General features: G+C 42.4%; 1 protein-coding gene across 1 annotated transcript in view; it reads right to left on the bottom strand.

Moving 5' to 3' along the window:
• The window catches only part of LOC138260124 (cholesterol 24-hydroxylase-like), a 237,165-nt gene that overhangs the window by 104,837 nt on the left and 112,102 nt on the right, over positions 1-20,226 (bottom strand). Inside the window, exons 7-8 of the mRNA XM_069208299.1 lie at positions 8,763-8,873; positions 8,482-8,638 (exon numbers count right to left, since the gene is read on the bottom strand). Coding sequence (XP_069064400.1) covers positions 8,482-8,638; positions 8,763-8,873 — 268 coding nt within the window. The remainder of the gene's footprint in view (positions 1-8,481; positions 8,639-8,762; positions 8,874-20,226) is intronic.

Genomic DNA, 20,226 nt, shown 5'->3' with positions numbered 1-20,226 from the left:
GAACATAGATGTATGTTTGTTGGGTGTAGTGAACCATTTGCATATTGCTTGTGTTTGCTGTGTTACAAGTACATGTGTACTGGCATAGGATACATGGATATATCCAACTGCTCCTGAGTTAACACTATTGTTTCATGGTACACAGAATACTTAGCTGCTTTTTCTGATTTTATACGTTGCACCATAATTGTTTATGGCCAATACCCATAGTCCACTTCTTAACTAACGTTTTATTATCGTTAGATGGACCCACTCTATGAACTGTATTTATTATAGTATTGTACTGTGTGTGTATGTGTGGCATGGTATAAGTGATCACTAGATAAACAGTCCCTCCATCCCAAAGGATACTAATAGGGACTCACAGATCCTGACGAAAGCCACAGTATTGGGGTACGTGGCAGATACTGGTTAATCAGATTTAGGGCTAAGAAGTGATAGTAACAAGTTAAACCCGTCTTTCCCAGTTTTTATTCTTGCCAGAGCACCCTGGAATAAACACTGATATGGGCACTGCCTAGGCAATTTAATCATCACTTCATATAGATCCCACACCCTCTCTCTTAGTAAAGTGCACCCTTGTAAGGGTAAATGTTGTAGCCAGCCCCAATCCTCAAAGGATCAGGAAAAACTTGATGATGAAGCATGTCACTGAATAGTATTTATTGAGTGAGAGTTCTTTTTAAGAAAACATTTTTTCTCCTAGAACCAGTGGACTGCCTTCACGTGAACCAAGGTTAACTCTCTTTTGATTGGTACACAATAGCTATAATAGGCTTATGCCTCCTTAAGCAACTTTTTTGTTATTCTATTAATCCTGAATATATCACAGATCAACGGACGTGGTGCCAATTTCGCTATACATGGCATTTTGGTTAATCAACTTCCATGCTCTGCCCTTTAATGCTGTGCTCTCCCAGGGTATTCACAGAGTTTCTAAGTTCGGGGTTGCGCTGGAAAAAGCACATTTCTTTTTGTAATCAGACGCACTGTCCTGAAGTGCATGGGGTTGATTCAATGAGGGTGCACACTAGTGAACACCAGACAGTACACCTGTTTTTATAATATGGTGCTCGAAAGAAAAATGTAAAGAATCAGGCAGAGGTGGTGAGTCTGTAATTATGGGATTGTCTTGATATGAAAGTAAAACTGCTCTAGGAAAGAATTGGACTATGTAATTAATCTATTTCTCTCCAGGGTTTAAAAAAACAGTTTCTTAGAAATTCTTAGAAATAGCTTTTAAGAGGCACGGAGATTCTATTTTTCGGCCTTTAGAAAGGAGTGAATCACGATCTAAGAAGATTATAAGGACGAGGAAGGCCACGCAAAGTCCAACTTTCAAGGGGAGGGGAGAAAGAATGACCTAAGAAAACAGGGTGAGCAAGTCTTATATTCAGTTGATTTAACATTTTGAAGAAAGGATGTAGACATAATCTTCAAAACGAGATACCTATCGCAGAAAAACGTAAGTACCAACACATTCTAAGATAGCTGTTTCCTTTCTCAATTGTACTTTTCGGGTTCAACTTTTTATCGAGAAATCCTTCATTTAACTCCCAAAAAATACAACGGTTCTGCAGAGGTCACGTGGAGAGTGAAAAAAAACATGTTGAAATCTAGATTCCTTGAGAAAAGTATTGATATTCCTGTCGAAAACAATCCAGCTCCTCCTTCGCCACACCTGGGAACAGCTATCAAGTAAGACTAGCGCCCCAACATCATTAAATGAACAATGCTGGGGTCTTCAGTTGGTTGTAGAGAGTCCGTAAGGAGCCCCTCGACTCTTTTAGTCCTCAAGAACTTTCAGGCTGCTCCAGGGCTGCACAAAACGTGTCCTACCATCCAAGTGCAATCTCAGTTTTGAAGCATACCAAAAAGCTTTCCCAAGCACCCGCCACAAACACTTTCTAGAGTAACAGGAAGTCCTGTTGCCACGGTAACATCATGTGGCTAAGATCAAGGAACACATGAATCGGCCTTTCATGTAGCGCCAGGTTTCATTTCCTCACCATGCTTTACTCAATTGCTCTCCTTACGTTCACTAGCTGCACCAACAGTGTGCCTTCTCTAGGCTGAGACCCACGAGTAGCTCCCATGGGAGGACGCATGATTTTGATCACTCTGACAGGCTTCAGTCCATCACTGCCCAATACCTCTTAATAGAAAAAGATCCGGATGATCAGGCAAATATCATCCACCCCTGGGAGGAACAAGGATCACAGAACTATAATCCCAAATGCCCCCAATGGGCGTTTGGCAGTGGGCAATCATGTATCTCTACTTTAATAACAGTGAATCACATCTTGCAAAATGAGCTGTCAACTCAATCTTCTTAAATGCTTTCTCCCCTTTGTTGATTGTCCGCTCCATGATGTTACTGTTACATTATTTCATGCCAACTTGCACTTTCATTTTTGTCAGCACCTCCTCTATGGTACCCATCATGGACTCCACGTGTTGTTTAACTCTCTGAAAGTCTGTTAACTTGGCCATCAAGTAGGCTTCTTCACAAGTGAGACCTTGCTTTTTTGCTGCTTTAGCCTAGGCAGTATTTGTATACTGGACCTCCTTAACAGCGAGGCCAAGGGGGAGCAAAAAAATCGTGCTTGTCCCAGGGCACTTTTCTTTGTGAGGTAAAGTATATTAAGGGTTTCTTTGTGGATGGTCTCCAGATACACAGAAGCTACTGGGTCAGCAGCTCCTCATCCCCAGCATGGTCCCCAGTGAGGCCTAATGTCATGATGTGAAGGGTAGCCCTTTCCACCACTGTTGTCTTTCACTTTATCCTTAATTGCGCTCTATGGGCCATATGTACGAACACATTTTCCCATAAGGACAGAATGGGTAAAACCCTTTGCTACATCTGGCCCTATCTTCCACCATCAAACAGTCAGTGCAGTGGAAGTAAGATCCCCAACATTGTCTCTGGGCCTCTGGCTTGCAACCCGCTCATCTCCTTATGGAGTGCCACATTAGACCTCTGTGATGTCACACTCCTTGGAACAAAGCTGCTACGCAAGACACATATTGTCACTGCCACCATGATCGACATGGAGGAGGAGATTCCCAGATTTTATTGCATAACAGTGACTTCAACTCATCTCCAGTAACAGTATTTTCTAAAAATAAATTGCATACAGCTTTAAAAATATTAGTAGAAGAACAAAAGAACATTGCTAACATATTAAAATATGTTAGAATTATTTTCAGAGATAATATTTAAAAACAAAATAAAGCAACCTGCACTCATCTAGACTTGACATGTTTTCCCTATTATATCTATGGCCTTGATAGAGATGCAGAAGAGTAATATGGGATGTACCACCACCATCCTATCCTTAAGCCCCTACCCGCATACCATAGTAAGAGCTTTGTCCTTACCTGCCTCTCTGGAAGAGTTGGCTGAAGTTCATAATTACTTAATTTTCCCCTTCATGTGACATCTTGTGCATTAAACTCTGCTTTATGTTCTGTCCTTTGGATGTGGCAATGTCAACTCTCTCTCCTGTGGCATTTTGTTAATCTTCTTCCCTCCCTCTTTTCAAACTTTTCGTTGATTTTGTTTCCCGATTACACTAAGCAAACCTGTCTTGTGTTCTCCTTTTCCTTGTTCATTACTAGGCATCTAGGTGAATTTTCCTGCTTGAGGCATTATCCATGACTGTGCTGGACCACTGAACAATATTTAGGTATAGACTCCTTGTTCACTAAAAATAGCTTTACATAAAAAAACATACAACAAGCTTTATTAATAAAAGGGTGCAATATACATCAAACGTTAAAACTCCTTCTTACAAACGTTACAGTACTTCTCATTTATTTCCTTTTTAGACAATTCACCTTCTAGGTATAAATGTAGGAGATTCTGAAATTAAAAGAGAAGGACATAAATCCGCTATCTGTAATCTGGATGCCTAAAACCAGTAAACCTTCAAATTTCAAGTATCTGAAGGATATTTTCCAGACTTTTCAGGTCAAAAGGCAGAAATGTCATTCGCTTTATTCCTTGAAAAAATATGTAGATTCTTCAAATATTCATTCTGAAAAAAATCTGCTTCCATTTCTAGTCTTGCAAGAGGCAAAACAACAAAATGAAGATATTTTCCCAGGATTGACGTTTTCGGCCCACTTTTGCCTAACAGTACCCAAAAGGGAATATTCTCGTGCTGCCAGCACTGATTGTCAAAATATTATCAAGGCCCAACCAAACTGTCCACGATGCTGACATTGTCAAAATATACACAAAAGGCAGCACCAAGCATGGTATTTCTACCTCCGATAAGAGCCCTCAACACAATTGTTTCATCTCAAAATGCTGCTTGGACTATACTAACTCATACTTCAGCTCCATAAATCTAAATAGGTAATAATTTAGCTTTAAAAGCAGAGGAAAAATATTTTTCCCTAAAGCTTGTCTAAAGTCCAAAACAGCATTAATGGCAGAGAATGAAAATTCAAAAAAACATCTTGATGGTACTTACAAAGATGTTTGGAGTGAAAGCAAAAAAGATTACTGTATTGTAAGTAAAGGTACCCACCCATTGTATTTTAACAGTTCATATGGTTCCTATATTAAATCTCATCAGTTTAGTTTAATTACAGATAGAGGATTGGACAGACTGAAAGTGAATAAAGGAGACCAAAATCCAAAACTCCTTGAAAATGTTTTTAGTTCCACTACAATTATTGTTCTGCTTTATATTCTTTATCTTACTAATTACCTAAAAGTCAGTGTACTGCAGCTAGAGCAACATAAATCAAGAAGAGCAAGGCACAATCAATTCTACAATCCGCCATTTGGGCCAAAAGTAAAGATTGGTTCAGTGATTTAAAAGCTGTAGCGTAATCCACAAAACGAAACTAAAGTGATAAACCTTTCAGCTCCATGGAACCGGTGGACAGACAAAAACATTTCTCCTGTCGAAGTACCAGCTTTCAAGTGAATGGCTTTTCCTTCGTACACTCTTCCAAATGGAACATATTTATAGGCCATATAAAGCAAAAGAGTCTACAATAAGTTGGTGTATCCTATTTTTAGAATGAACGGAGTATAAATTCAGGAATGAAGAATATGCTGCGTGTTTAAATAACCGGGATAACATACCAGCACAGACTACGCAATGTGCTTTAATTACTCCGTTATAGAAATGATGTTGTATGAGACAGGGAATAATACATTTGCTGCAACATGCCTAAATCATGGGGATAATATGCTGCACAGACTAAGCCGTGCGATGTAATCACCGCTGAGTAAATTAGATTAGTTGCCTGCACCCTGATGTTTTTTGTGTTACTGCTCACACTTTTCACATCAATTGGCAGGCTTTTCAAGTGGAAAAGAAAACATAGAGGAAAGGAAAGAGGTTTAATCCTCTGTACAAAATATGTAAGCACTAGGGATGTGCATAGACGTGGGGATATCATGTTTGGTGGAATAGTGAGTCAAACTGATAGCAGGAGACCAGCTATGCACAGAGGCATGTGCCTAACAAGTGGTGGGGAGAAAACTGAAGATGTTTAGGTTGTCCTAGTTGTGTTCCAACAGGTGACAGTGCTTAGGCATTCCTTTTCTCAGATTGCAGATGTCAGAGTGACAGTGTGTTGTTTGATGCATTTACTTTGCTGACATGATGAAATATTAATTGCTGGAATATGGCTTTTTTGATTGGGAAGTACATCCAATTGTATCAGGCTAAGGCAAATCACTAATCACTATTGCAAGTTGATTTGTTTTACATGTTGCCATAATAACATGCATTGGATGTACAGCGTTTTCGTGTACAAATTAAAATCATGCAGGAAAATAAGCTTTCTTACAGCAACTCCAAAAAGAGTGGCCTAGTGCTAAAATGATCCAGCATGCAAAATGTGTTACATATGTTACATATCCGATCCCTTTAGCATCACCCGGGCCCTATATATACCCCTCCTCAAGCTAACCCATGAACAGGCTCACATAAAAGGGTGTGAGCCTAGAACTGATCACTGTCCCACATATTTGGGGGTACCATTTCCCCTATCAAATAAAAAGAGGTTATTTTCCAGGATGAGGTGTGACATGGTCACAAGCTTTTCAGTATGTGAACACTTCGCTATTGGTCTCTTACTCAAAAAGTGACTCATAGCTCTGAGCCCAAATTGTAGTAGAATATTGGTATAAAGAGCTAAAATGTCACTAAAATCATGTCACAGTCCCACACAATATCACTCATATTCAAAACATGTTTAGTTTCTTTAATGAATGATGGTAAATTGGAAACAAAATGTCTTGAAAAAGCATCGACAAACTGTGACATTCTTTCGGTAGGCCCCCTATACCCAAAACTATTGGTCTCCCAGGTGGGAAGGCACTTCCCTTGTGTATCTTTGATAATGTATATAGACAGGGGAATTTTGGTTTAACAACTTTCAGGTATAGATAGGTATTTTTCATAGGAAAGTAACTCTTTATAATACAATTTTTTAAGTTCTGGAATCATTTCTGGGAGATATGAATACGATTCATATCTAGTAATAATATATAGCAGGTGGTCCTGTTGAATTGGCTGTATTTCTCGTCACTGTAATCCTGTCTATTCATAATAACAAAACTTTCCCTTTTATCTGCCTCCCTGATAACACTTTCTCTACCCCCTGTAATTCCTTGAGTGCATATTGTTCCTGTCTCGTCAGATTATCCCTCGTGACCTATTAGGACTACTCAACAGCTCATCCAGACCCCTACAGACATTTTGAAAACACTTATCAAAATTACTTTCCAAAGATAGTGATGGCATCCATTTTGATTTGGAAGGTATTCAGATCATCTTCATTTTCCAACTGGGTTTTCTGATTTTATTGGTCACTGGTGAGGCATGAAGCGTTTTGTGTGATGCACTGAGAAGATCACTTTTGGTGAGGGTTGGTCATTGTAGACTTAATTTTGAAGATATGTATTTTGAAGCTTTTGGTCCTGATGAAGTCTGCAAATATATTGGTGATGCGGACGAGACACCAGTTGGCTATGATGGTTTTATGATTATTATCAAGTTGGAGGAACTCATGAATTGGTATATCAAGATATGACTATCAATGTTCTTGATGAAACCAAATTGGAGGATTGCATAATCGATGTAGAATAAATAAATCCTTGATGAAAAGAATCATATGAGTACTACTCTAGATTAAGCAAGTGGAGTGCTTGAAATCCCTGTTGTTCCTTTGGCGGCTCTTCGGACTTGTGAAGAAGTGATGGCTCTTTTGCATTTCAAACATCCAGGATATCGTTTGGACTGAGCTACTGTTAGTGGAAACAATAATATGAATACTGGGAATGTGTACACGATTTCCCCAGCCACTTATCCAATTCTGATGTGGAATATTCCATACTGTTGTAGCCCAGGATGTTGCTTTATTGTAATATTTTTTTTCTAGGACAGCTGGGAGCAACACACACAAAGGTGCAGATTAAATACCAAATAATTCTCCCGACACAATAGCTAATTAATAAGATTAGACATTGTACTTTTGAAGAAAGCAGGATCTCTTGGCTTTGGCGGAGGCTCTGAGATAGGTAGAAAGGAAACAATAATTCTGGGCCTTTCAAAATCAGACAGGGAAGACTGCATTTTATGGGGCTTATTATTTAGCACAAGTCTGCTACGCTCTGCTACTGGTGATCACTAAACAGCATAAATGTGGCAATGAGTAATATAAGAGAGAAGAAATACAGTGTGACTTTTCATGGCCCAAAACTAATAACTTGTTTTATTCTTAATGAAACCATAAACACAATTTACATTGTGACGGAGAATGCCAGCAGAGACAAATGATTGGCTGCTCATGCACACTGCACTTACCTTCAAATGATGGCTTTACCATCCAGGACATAATCTTACTGGCAGGAGAATGACTGATATTTCCAAAGCCAGTCTGTGTTGGTTTTATGAACGAATTGAGCAATTCAGTTGTCAGTGCATTTGAGCATAAAATCAACACAAACTTTTAAGAAGCTACATATATTTAAGTATGTTGTGAACATTTGATTATTACTGTCTGTTTAAACTGCTGTACATTTCTAAACAAGACCAAATTATTTAAACAGTTCTTAGTATTATTTGGTTTAGAATAAAATTGTCATGGATATTTAAACACGAGTACCTGTGGCCCCACGTTTCAAGCATGAAAACAAAGGTGGTTTATAGACAGTCACGATACCCAAAACCCCCCAAAATTGTATTCTGTTATTAGTTTAGCGCTATAAGGAATAGCTCATAGAAGAGTGAAATATGTATAAGCTCTTATAAAGGGGCTTGAAATATGAAGAAAGGGACTCAACGCAACATCTACATTGTTTAAAGAAAATTTACTGCGTCCACCCATCCGCCTAATGTATGGGCTGTAAAAATGCAAATAATATTGAGATCATTCTATCCGGAGCTCCCTTGCAAAAATGGACACAAGGGCTAATTGTTATTTTGACTATACCAAATTTATGATTACCTGCACTTTTCAGTATCTGTGTCAGAATATCCACTGGTATCTCTTCTCCATTTTCGAGGGCTTTCCGCCTGAGCTCAATGCATTCCTTTCCTGTGCGGCGAAGCAGTCGTACACTCTCTTGTACATCTTTCACATAGTCCCAGTTTCTTGGATAAAACTTGATGGGAACATTGCAAAGATGCAGTTTAAGCAAAGTGTACAGAAAATATTTCTCAACTTCAGTATCAAAAAAGAAACAAAAATAATGTGTTATTTGTAACAGTAGTAGTATTTCAGCATACCCTGACAAAGGGTTCGCGTGTTGAGATCAATCCTTTCATGACTGTGCTTATTGCTTTCGGGAATGGGGTACGATCATCCTCAAGTGAGTTTATTTCCAATCCAAAAGCTATCTGCAACAAGAAGATAAATATAGTGAGCGTGATATTGTAACTCTGAGAGTAAATAGTTCTGGAGCATAGATTTATGGGGACTGCAACATGAAATAGAGGTAGGTCCTTGTTTTATCTCTGTATGTAGCTTGCATTCAGATGTCATAGGCATTACAATGTTTTGCAAATTGCTGGATTCAATATAGACTTATCTATTGTTCTTCTTTTACCATTAGGGTGCATAGATGAACCATTAAACTAGAGTAATAATCATTATTCACAGCCAAAATTCCCTGCAAATGAAAATTCTGCAATGTTTCTGGTCCCAGTTCAAGGAACAAAGCCAGTTTACGACTTCCATAAAATGTGTTGAGGCAATCAATTCTAAATGGCTTGGATAGCTTAAATACTAGGTGCCTTGTATGCCACAAGGCGTGCAAGATCTGCAAAGAGTATACAGAGATGTATGTTGTTTAGGCACCATGTGCGAGTTGTACTGTCATATTCTAACTTAATCTAACATAATCTAACCTATAGCAGTCGGAACCTGGACTACAGTGTCATAGGCAGACGCAGCACAGACACCCCATTAATCTCCCCTCCCCACTCACCTCCCCACGTGACTGTGGCTGAATAATTATTGTACTGACTGATTTAAGAAACATCAATCTCTTTGTATTTTGTTTTTATTTATGGTACAATGCATTACTAAACACGTTCTATTTTCTTAAATTATGCAGCTAGTAATGTCTCCTTAATATTCGAATTTATTCCTAATCCACACCTCAATTTACTCCATTCCTCTTGCAACATTTTATCATATAGTTTGTCAAGGTTTTTGCTAGATTAATCTCAATGGTAATCCTGTACAATGTGATCTACTATCAGGGAGCCTGTTAACATGCTTAGTATTTATACTCATTCCGCAGTATCATACATCACTTTTTCACCAGTCCTGGTAACTTTAATGTGCTCGTACTCAATAAGAGCCCACCTCAACATGTCTTTAATCTATACCTTTTGTTTTGGACCCTCTTTCCCCTCTTCCAGTGTATAGAAGTTTGACATTACGCTAAACTATTCCTGATGACATACATTTTCTCTTTCACCTGATAAAACACTGTAGCAAGACTCCTACTTAACTTTCAACTGCAATAATCTATATCCAGTCATTTAAATAATCTGCACTGGCTTCCTGTGGCCAAACGCTCCAGGTTTAAAGCAACTTGTTTCATGTACAAAACATTCCATGACATTGGTTCTTACTACCTGTGCTACATGGAGAGCCTCCTAACAGAACTCCGCATTCTTCCCACTGCAACCGGCCACAATACTGCGGATCAATAAACGAGTTACCGCGGACACTCAGCACTTTTGAGCTGACGGTGTGGAGCGCACTTCCCCTTGACGTCCACCTATGTTTTTATGAAGTTGTGTTTATGAAATAGCTTAAGACTTGGAGGATTGTGCAGTAGTTCTCCTCTGTGCTGCTGCAGTGTAGGGCAATCTTTATGTGGTGCCAGAATGTCCCACCATGGCCAGCAGTGTGCTCTACAAAGCTCTAATTCATTTACTCTCTTTATTTTCTTTCTTTGCCTAAACATGCCGTAGTTAATAGTCCATATTTTTGTAGCCCAAGATGTTGCTTTATTGCAATATTTTCTTTCTAGGACAGCCGGGAGCAACACATGCAAATATGCTGATTAAATACCAAATAATTATCCTAACAAAATAGTTCGAGTAGCTAGATAAGACATTGTACCTTTAAAGAAAGCAAGATTTAATGTTTCTTTCAAGTAACGCCTCTGTCATGAAACCACATCATTCCAAAGCTCCTGTATGTCGTGGCAATCCCAGACCAGACTAGTCTCCACACCCTTACCATACAATGCTGACCTTTCTGGGTAATACTCTAGCCAATCTTTGTGGTGTGAGGTATCTCCTGTGTAAATAATGAAACTGAGTCAGTTTAAACCTGGCAATGGTAGAGAATTTCTGTATCTGTTCTCATGCTTCTTCTGTTATCTGGTTGGGATATGTGTCAATCCAGCTTTATCTTCCATGCATTATTTCTACCTGCCTTTTTTGTTTCAAGGCCATATATAATTTGTGATTAATTTCTGCCACCATTGAAATTAAGTATCAATCCCATTGTGTGTGTTATAGCTGGCGTTTCTGGGAAGGTTGACCATATTTCTCTTGCGATACAAGCCAGCCTAGCATGCTGTAAAAACTGCCTTCTTCCCAGATTGTATATCTGCTGCGCCTTTGCAAATGTGATGAACTCATTACTGGTCTACTAGTCCCTCTCAGTTTTGCTTACCCCCACCACCTTCCCTTACTGTCATCTCTCTTATATTTTTGAGTGGTCTAATTATCCATATTGCCATCTCTAATGCAAATAGTGGTCATTATAGTACTTTTTGAAAACACTTTCCCTCAATCAATGGCTGCCTGTTGCACAATTTAAGGGTATTTTTCTGGGATACTATTCCCCATTATCAGTCATTCTTGTAATTTACTCTGTGGGTAAGTGCCTTCCAGCAAAGCCTTTTCCCAGTGTGACTAGTTATCAAACTAGCTGACTACGTGCTACAAGTGCATCGCAGTGCAATACAAAAAAAGTAAAAAAAGATGTCCTGAGCACTGAAAGTTCAAATAAGAATCAATGTTCAATTCCAGGAGTCATGAGGTTTTCAGTAACTTTATTCCAGATCCACCATGTGGTTCATACAGCATCAGTATGTTTACAAGACCACCTAACACGTGTTTTGTTGTATGGCAAATATGCTCTCGTCTTCCTCAGGGCTATAATCAATAAGATAAGATCATACAATATGATCACTCAGATACCCTCAGCGTCATAACCATCACCCACCATATGGTGCCTGAAAGTCTGATACAGTTAAGTGAAATATTACACTTGTAAATTCCATTTACATACAACTCAAATGACATCAAGACTAGTTAAAAAGTCCATATAGGGACCAACTTTTCGCAGTTCGTACATAACCCCGATATCTCTTCAAACTTCTAAGCTTTTGTAATAACACTAGTACTGCCTTGTCTGGGTTACTTAAATAAAGGAACATATCTGCATATGTTGTTTATTCTGGTTTCAGCACCTGTTCCACCTTAAAAATTCTCTTTGCATCGTTAACATAAAAGGCACAGGAACAAATGCGCTGCACTGACACTCAGGTGTGTGGAGGGCTCCCACCTTCCAACCTGTGGTATCAGAGAGATTCTAAACACACTCATGCAGTCAAGTGCAAGTGCAACAGATTCCTATGCGAAGCTGGGAGACCTACCGTTTTTGGAACTTCTGACAACAAGTACCTGAAGGAATACATTTAGGCCCTCATTCCAACCCTGGTGGTTTCTGACCGCCAGGGCGGAGGGCAGCGGAAGCACCGCCAACAGGCTGAAGTGCTTCCTGGGCTATTCTGACTGCGGCGGTAAAGCCACGGTCAGAAAAGGGGAACCGGCGGTTTCCCGCCGGTTTTCCCCTGGCCCAGGGAATCCTCCATGGCGGCGCTGCTTGCAGCGCCGCCATGGGGTTTCCGACCCCCTTCCCGCCGGCCTGTTTCTGGCGTTTTTTACCGCCAGAACCAGGCTGGCGGGAACGGGTGTCGTGGGGCCCCCTAACAGGGCCCCACAAAGATTTTCACTGTCTGCTTAGCAGACAGTGAAAATCGCGACGGCTGCCACTGCACCTGTCGTACCCCTGCAACTCCACCGGCTCCATTTGGAGCCGGCTTCATTGTTGCAGGGGCTTTCCCGCTGGGCCGGCGGGCGCTCTTTTGGAGGGCGCCCGCCGGCCCAGCGGGAAAGTTGGAATGGCCGCCGCGGTCTTTTGACCGCGGTGCGGTCATTCGGCGGTGACCGCATGGCGGGCGGCGACCGCCGCCCGCCGCGGTCAGAATGACCGCCTTAGACTTTTACATGCTTGCTCATACAGTTAAGATAGCCACTTCTCTGGGTCAATGCTTATGAGATGGCAGGGCCGGGAAAAATCCTTTTTTACGACTTTTTTTTTACAAAGGTCGTGGTTAACGAAAGCGCAACAACGCTTTTTTTAACCACGACTTCGGTTTTTTGTGCCTTAACTACGTATGTTCTGAACAACGAACATGCGTGGTTAAGGTACAAAGAAGGGACTTGGCGAAGGTAAGTGGTGGGTTTAGGTTTTGGGGGGTCAGGGGGTTTTAGGTTTTGGGGTGGGGTTGGGGGGGTGGGGCGTTTTGGGGAGTGGGTGGGGGGTCAGGGGGTTTTAGGTTTTGGGGTGGGGTTGGGGGGGGTGGGACGTTTTTGGTTATGGGGAGTGGGTGGGGGGTCAGGGGGTTTTAGGTTTTGGGGTGGGGTTGGGGGGTGGGGGGGGTTTGGTTTTGGGGAGTGGGTGGGGGGTCAGGGGGTTTTAGGTTTTAGGGTGGGGTTGGGGGGTGGGGCGTTTTTGGTTTTGGGGAGTGGGTGGGGGTCACGGGGTTTTCGGTTTTGGGGTGGGTTTGGGGGGGTGGGGCGTTTTTGGTTTTGGGGAGTGGGTGGGGGGTCAGGGGGTTTTAGGTTTTAGGGTGGGGTTGGGGGGGTGGGGTGAGGGATGTAGGGTGAATGGTGCCTATTGCTAATGATTTTATCAGGAATGCCTTTACAACGAAATATCATTGTTAAGGCATTCGTGGTAAAATCATTAGTAGTAGCAACGAGGTTGGTGTTCCGACCTCGTTGTTAAGGCAGTAGTTTTTTTTTGCAGTCGTTGTTTCGTCGTACATTCGGCAGGGCCAGGTCTAGCAGGACATTCCATTACCGCCATTGTACATTTAATTATTGAACTTCTATATTTACATTTCAAACTTTAATATTTTAGATTATATAGTCTAGTGCAATATTTATCATTGAGTATGCACTCTTGTACCTATTTTAAAGTCATGCATCTGGTATATTTAAGACTTAGTGCTAGACTGCAAAGAGAAGGGTGCACCTAAGATCCAGAATATTATGAACCTTCCTACCTCAAGTGCTTTATTGCTGGTGGAAGAAACAATGCAAAAATGATGCAACAGGGGTGTTGCAGTTCCAAAGAACAGCTATGTTGCCTCCTGTATTAATATTAAGAGGTGCAGAGGTGTTCATCATGAATCAGGCAAGGTGTGCTGTGGAGGATGGGATCTGACACAGTCAGCAACTGGATTCTGCCACACTTGCTACTGAAATCCAAACAACTGGTGTGTGTGACTTTATAACCCCACCAGAGGTCTGACCTCCCCTGTGACTGCCAAAGGCTCACAAAACAGTTAATGTCTTGAATAAGTTCACAAAATCCTGCAGGATTGTGCTTGCAAGGTCGAGGTTAACCGTAGTCATAATGAACTTCGCGAACAAGGGGGTGGGGTACAGTGTTTTAGTGGTTGTTTGCCCCTACTTGATAAACCCACTTTCGGTGTGCCAAAATAAATTGCAAGATTTGATGCAATTTATTTGGTCAACCTACATGTTGGCGGACATAATATGAATTTAGAGTGACCAAACGTTTGGTAGAAGGGAAGTTAGATGTAGGGCTCCGTCCTTATTTGTGATTCTACTTTTTAGGTTTTAAATATTAGGATCATAAGCATTTATGCCCTTTTTTGACTTAGTTACTGAGGTGCTTGACAGTCTTTCCCTAAGGAACTGTAATCCACTGGACCCACTGCCGAAAAGAAAGACATTTATAATCTGCGGGTAAAGGCTGTCTCAAGACAAGATTGAGTAAACATTAAGGATGTGCTATATTTTCAGACTATCTTATGTGTTCTGTGCCAGTAAATACAGAATGAATTCCCTTCTGCCACATCAAAACCTTCACATCAGGATTTTTCTGGAAACGTTTATATCCACAATCAGGAGATTGTTACCACATCACTTCTATGATGACGTGTCATGTACTGCCTGTGGACTCCATACCTGACATTATTCTTGTTCTAATGGTCTAAAATAGCCAGAAAACAAGCTAGTGATGTACAATGAACCGATACCCACAGGTCACTGTGCCTCAGCTTCCAATTGTCCTGCTAGATGGTTTGGGATATGTGCACACGTCTACAGGGTTTTCACAAGTCATATAAATAAATGTGTACACATGGGAACACCTATGGATGATATGTGTTGCCAGCAAAGTAGGTGACATATATATAATTGCATTGACGTAAGAACAGTTATAGGAGCTTAATGAACATACATATTGAATGGTGTTAATTTGGTAGGCTAGACAATCCAGGCTACCTGCTATGTACAGCAGATGGAACCGCCATAAATACATATCAGGTCTTTTGCAACCCAAAAAGCCATCTCATAAACGAAGTCCAGTGACATTTGAGTCCCACAATATTAATGAAAGTTGCCCACCCAAGTTCGATGTGATCCTTTGACATCTGCCATAAAGTGTCTTCTTGCTAATCATAGTAACACAGCTGTTAACTTTCTTTAATTGCAGGCAGGTGTCCTCTGGCAACCATCTTTGTTTAAAAACTTTACCTATTTTTCATGTACTGTGTCACATTTATGCTCTGTTCATTTAGCATCTTTGGAGATCTTATCTAACTTAGCCAAAAGACAACCACGTTTGTGCAACTTCAAAGGTGTAGAATGTGCCCTCTCCCCTGATGATCCTGGAGAGTTTTAGAACAACCAACAAATGGTTAATTTTCGTGAACTTATTAGGATTGAAACATTTCAACACACATTATGAGGTAAGGGCTCGATTCCGAATGATGGGAATTACTGGTTGAGTGATGATTATCATAACCTTGTAGTCTTCCCCTCATATATTCCAGCAGGTCAAAACTGTAATTTTTTTGGGGGAGAAAAGGTCTAGAAAAAAGACAAAACATGCAGCATTTGGCAGTAAAAATCTTCCCCTGAGGTAATAGTATTTACCACGTGTAGTAAATACCACACCCTATTTTGGCAAACATGTAATGATCGTCTGAGTCTCATTGTGTATGCCCAGGTGATAACTGAAGCAATAACTCTATGCTGATAATCACCACTTTCATGATCTATTCACCTTCTAACTTTGAGCCTTATTTATGTTCCCCAAAATGACCCTTAAAATCCAGAGAGGCTCACTGTTATGACAGGAGTCTCTCTGAATGGTCATCCTCACCTGTGCACAGGTAAAGCTTGTGGCAGCTTTATTCTAAAATCACCTTCTTCCATAATGTGATTATCTCAATGTCAGAACATTTTTAAATGTCATGGGTACATTGTAAATGTGTTTCTGCACATTCAGCAGTAGCAACCTGCTGTATTAGGATCACCTATGGCCTACAGGCTATACTTGTGGGCTTTGCAGTTGAGCACAGGAGTCATCCTCTCAAAAATGTAAATGTGTGTGCATGTGACACTCACTCTAAACTTGTAAAACCTATAAAGAGAAAATGGAGAGACAACTAATTCTCAGAGAAACTTAAAGTGAGGCTGCCATTGTCAACTGATTTTGATCAATTTTAAATTGTGGCAAATGAGAGATCACTTAGCATAGTAGGATAGGATTGTCAACACCAGGGCAGTGCGTGCTCTACGGGCGACTAGAATGCAAAAACCCAGCACTCTCAAGACAACGTAATTTATGCATTGTGCTGATATGATTTTGTTTAACCTTTTGCATTGCAGAGTTCAATCCTGAAGACTTATTTTTAAGGTGCTTATAAACACTTCATTTGCAATGTATTGCTGCAGGCTTTCAGAGTGTGTCAGGGTGTGGTCCCTTTCCAGGGCCTTCTAGAAGCTTTCCCTGCAGCATGCCTGGGTGTGGTTGTGGGCTGGGCCAAGACTCTATAAAAGGGAGCCAGCCCATCTCCACGTGCTCACTATTCAGAGGTCCCGGTGCAGAGCAGCAGCAACTTCCTGAGCTCCTGTTCCGGTGGCCTACTTTGATCTTCCAGGCCTCTCCCCTTCATACTACATTGGTGATTCTTAAGCAGGGCGGTAAGACGGAGGTTGGGCTGGGCCCCCGACCCCGTTATCGAGTACACTGTAATTCTTGGGCCTTATTCTTACATGACAAACAATTACTCTTGCACATGTGAATGTGCGCTTGGACGTTTTCGTGGCATTTGCATGATGTTACTAGAATCGGCAAGACGCGCAATTCTTTTTCCGTGTTTAATTCATGTTATTCGGGGGCGGAGCTTGTCAAGCCGAAAGATGACCGCGCTTTGGCGGAGCTCCGCCGGCTACCAGAAAATCCTTTACAATCCTGCAGACCTAACCAGAGTTCTCGAATTCCCTGGGGGAGCAACTGATGCTCTGACGAGACCCAGCGTGAGTGTCGGGCTGGAAAATCGGAGCGCGAGGGCCAGAGCGAATCAGGTGAGGACCGTAAACTGTGAGACGGCGCTGACGCCCGCACGCGGATGTGGGGCAGGAGAGATCCCGAGGGTTGCGGCGGCAGGAGCGGCGGCGCCTGGGTCAAGAACGTGGGCGCACAGAAGGCAGCTCCGGTCGGCTCAGTGTAGCTGTGGGAGCCCCCGGGTGGCATAGAATGCACGTGGCGGCGCTCCCCTTCCAGATCGGAGGCGCAGTTGACCCGGCGAGAGAAGCAAAGGCCTAGAGGTGAGCCAGGGGGAGCAGAGAGAAACCTACCGCTGTTGCTGTCGGGGGAACCGAACCAGATAGCCCAGAATTGACACGGCTGCAGCAAAACTAGGAGGGGCGCTTCGGTGAGGGCCGGCGCAGCGTATCGCGCGCACACACAACAAAAGTAAGAAGGCCCCTAAGTGAGCTGATTGCGGCGCGCTGATCGCTGCCGGGCCGGGGGCGGATCGCGGCGTCCCTGGAAACCAGAGCTGGGCATCAGATTGGGGGCACTGACCCTTTGGAGCAGCCTTTAGGGGTAAGAGTTCGGGACACAGAGGATACTGATACCTACAGGAAACAGATCGCGAGGATAAGTCATTAGCCCCTACCAACATGGGAAAACATGATAAAGCACAGCCTATACTGCATTTCGAGAGACGTAAAACTATGAGTCAGACTGATGAAGGAGCTGAAGCCAGACCTGAGGGGACCCCAGAGGCCCCAATTCATGATGAACAAAACCTGCACCACATTTTAACAACTATGCAACAAAGTCTAACTCAAATAGACAGTAAAATCGACTCTCTATCATACCGAGTGGAAGGAATGTCGGAAGGACTAGATAAGCAAACGGAGCGTCTGGACCAAGTGGAACGGCGTGTATCAGCAGTGGAGGATGGACACACTACACTAGCAATTGGACAGCTAAAAGGGAACACGGAACTGGATATCCTTAAACACAAAATGGATGATTTGGAGTCCCGCTCTCGGCGGAACAATCTTTGCATCGTAGGGCTTGCGGAGTCCACATCTATCGTAAATATGGAGAAATTTGTTGAGAACTTGCTAATATAACTGCTGGGGCAGGACAATTTCTCAGCGTTCTTCGTTGTGGAATGAGCAAATAGGTCTCTGGCGGTCCGGCCACCACCGGGGGCTCCACCCCGCCCAGGGATAGCGAGACTGTTGAACTATAGGGACCGTGATGCTGCACTGAATCGGGCACGTGAGTTGAAAACGCTCCGGGTGCTGACCCGGCAAATGACTAATAAAAGTCTAGATTTTAGTGTCTCTCTGTAGCAATTTGTTCAGAACACCAGGACTGAGAAAGTTATGCGCAATATAGTTGTAAATCAGTGACATGTGAATACCACCCACAATAAGAATGTTCAAGGCTTTCTAGGTCCGGAGATAAACCATACGTGTATTACGCAATGCATGCGACGTCCCCAGAGATATAGGGAAGGTCTGTTGGAAAAGTACATTGGTAGCCAAGATAACAAAACCATTGTTAGGGCAAAGCAACATCCGCCCTCGTGTGTGTTCCACTAACTGAAATGTTGGGGTTAGCATTTAGAGGGGTAGTTCGTGGGAGGATATCAAACGTTACGATCAGATGGGCAGGTTGGGGTTTAGCCTATTGTGGGAGGGGGTTTGGGGGGAGGGTAAAAGTTGCAGTAGCAGTATGGTGGAAATGTAGGGCAAAACAAAGCAGACAAAATGCAGACGAGTACTATATACAATCAGGCTCAGAAAAACAATTTAGAAAAATAGATGACTCCGGTATATACAACTACTGACACACAAAAAGATCAACACAACCTCAGGTTGGTCACCTGGAATGTGAGGGGTCTTAATGACCCGGGGAGTGGTGGCGTATTTGCTCAGACACAAGGTCGATATGGCAGTACTGCAAGAGACACACTTAGCCCCAGATAGTCCTATGCTCAACCCTCGCAGAATGAAAGGACAGTGTTTAGCTGCAGGATACACAACTCACTCTAGGGGCGTTCTACTATGGGCCTCCTGCGCATCGGCCATTGAGTTCGTGCAGAAAATCGAGCCCGGAGGGCGATATGTGATAGCAAAGTGTAGGGGTAGAGCTTTCACTTTTATATTAATAGGAATATACGGGAAGAACTATGACAACCCCAAGTTTTACAGAGATCTAGCCGCGCGAACAGCGAAGTGGAGGGATGTTCCACAACTTTGGTGTGGAGACTTTAATTGCACATTATCTCCTGAATTGTATAGATCGGGGGGTAGGACCAGAGGCCCAGCAGCTGCAGCACGTGCAATATGAGACATAATGGTGCTCTCAGGGCTGGTAGATGTTTGGAGAGACAGGCATCCGGAAAGGGGAGGCTACACTCATTACTCATCAGCACATGACCTGTATACACGCATAGATTATTGGTTGGTCTCCCACAGCATATCACACAGAGTTACGCCCGAGGCTCCCTGGCCACGAACTTATTCGGATCACTCTCCTGTTCCGATATTATTGATAATGGGTCATGTTCCACCGCCGCCGTTCTCCTGGAGATTCCCGCCATACTCACTGACAGACACTGTGTTCAGGGAGGAACTGGCCAGCGCAATCAAAGAATTCTTCCAACTAAATAAAGGAACAGTTGCCAGAGTGGGTACAGTCTGGGAGACATTTAAGGTATACATAAGAGGAATTACCATGTCCAAACACGCGGGGGTACTCCGATCAATACGGGGAAGACTACAATTACTCGAAAGGGAACTATCCCAGTTAGAACAAGAACATCGCGATACTGCAGATACAGGTACACTGGGTCATACACGTTCCAAGATACAGGAGTATCAGGAGATAGCTCTATCGGAAATTCGTCATATGTGGAAGTATGCCGTCGCCCGGATATACAGGGAGGGGGATAGACCTTGCAAAGTCCTGGCAAACTTAATCCGCCCTAGTCGCAGCACTAATCTAATTAACAAAATTACAGCAACAGATGGTAGCATACTCAATGACCCCGAAGATATATCTGCTAGATTTCGTTAATATTAG

This window comes from Pleurodeles waltl, chromosome 9 (genome assembly GCF_031143425.1).
Source record: "Pleurodeles waltl isolate 20211129_DDA chromosome 9, aPleWal1.hap1.20221129, whole genome shotgun sequence".
Lineage (NCBI taxonomy): Eukaryota > Metazoa > Chordata > Amphibia > Caudata > Salamandridae > Pleurodeles > Pleurodeles waltl.
Note: the sequence above shows the minus strand (reverse complement) of the source record. Positions and strands in the feature narration are given on the sequence as shown.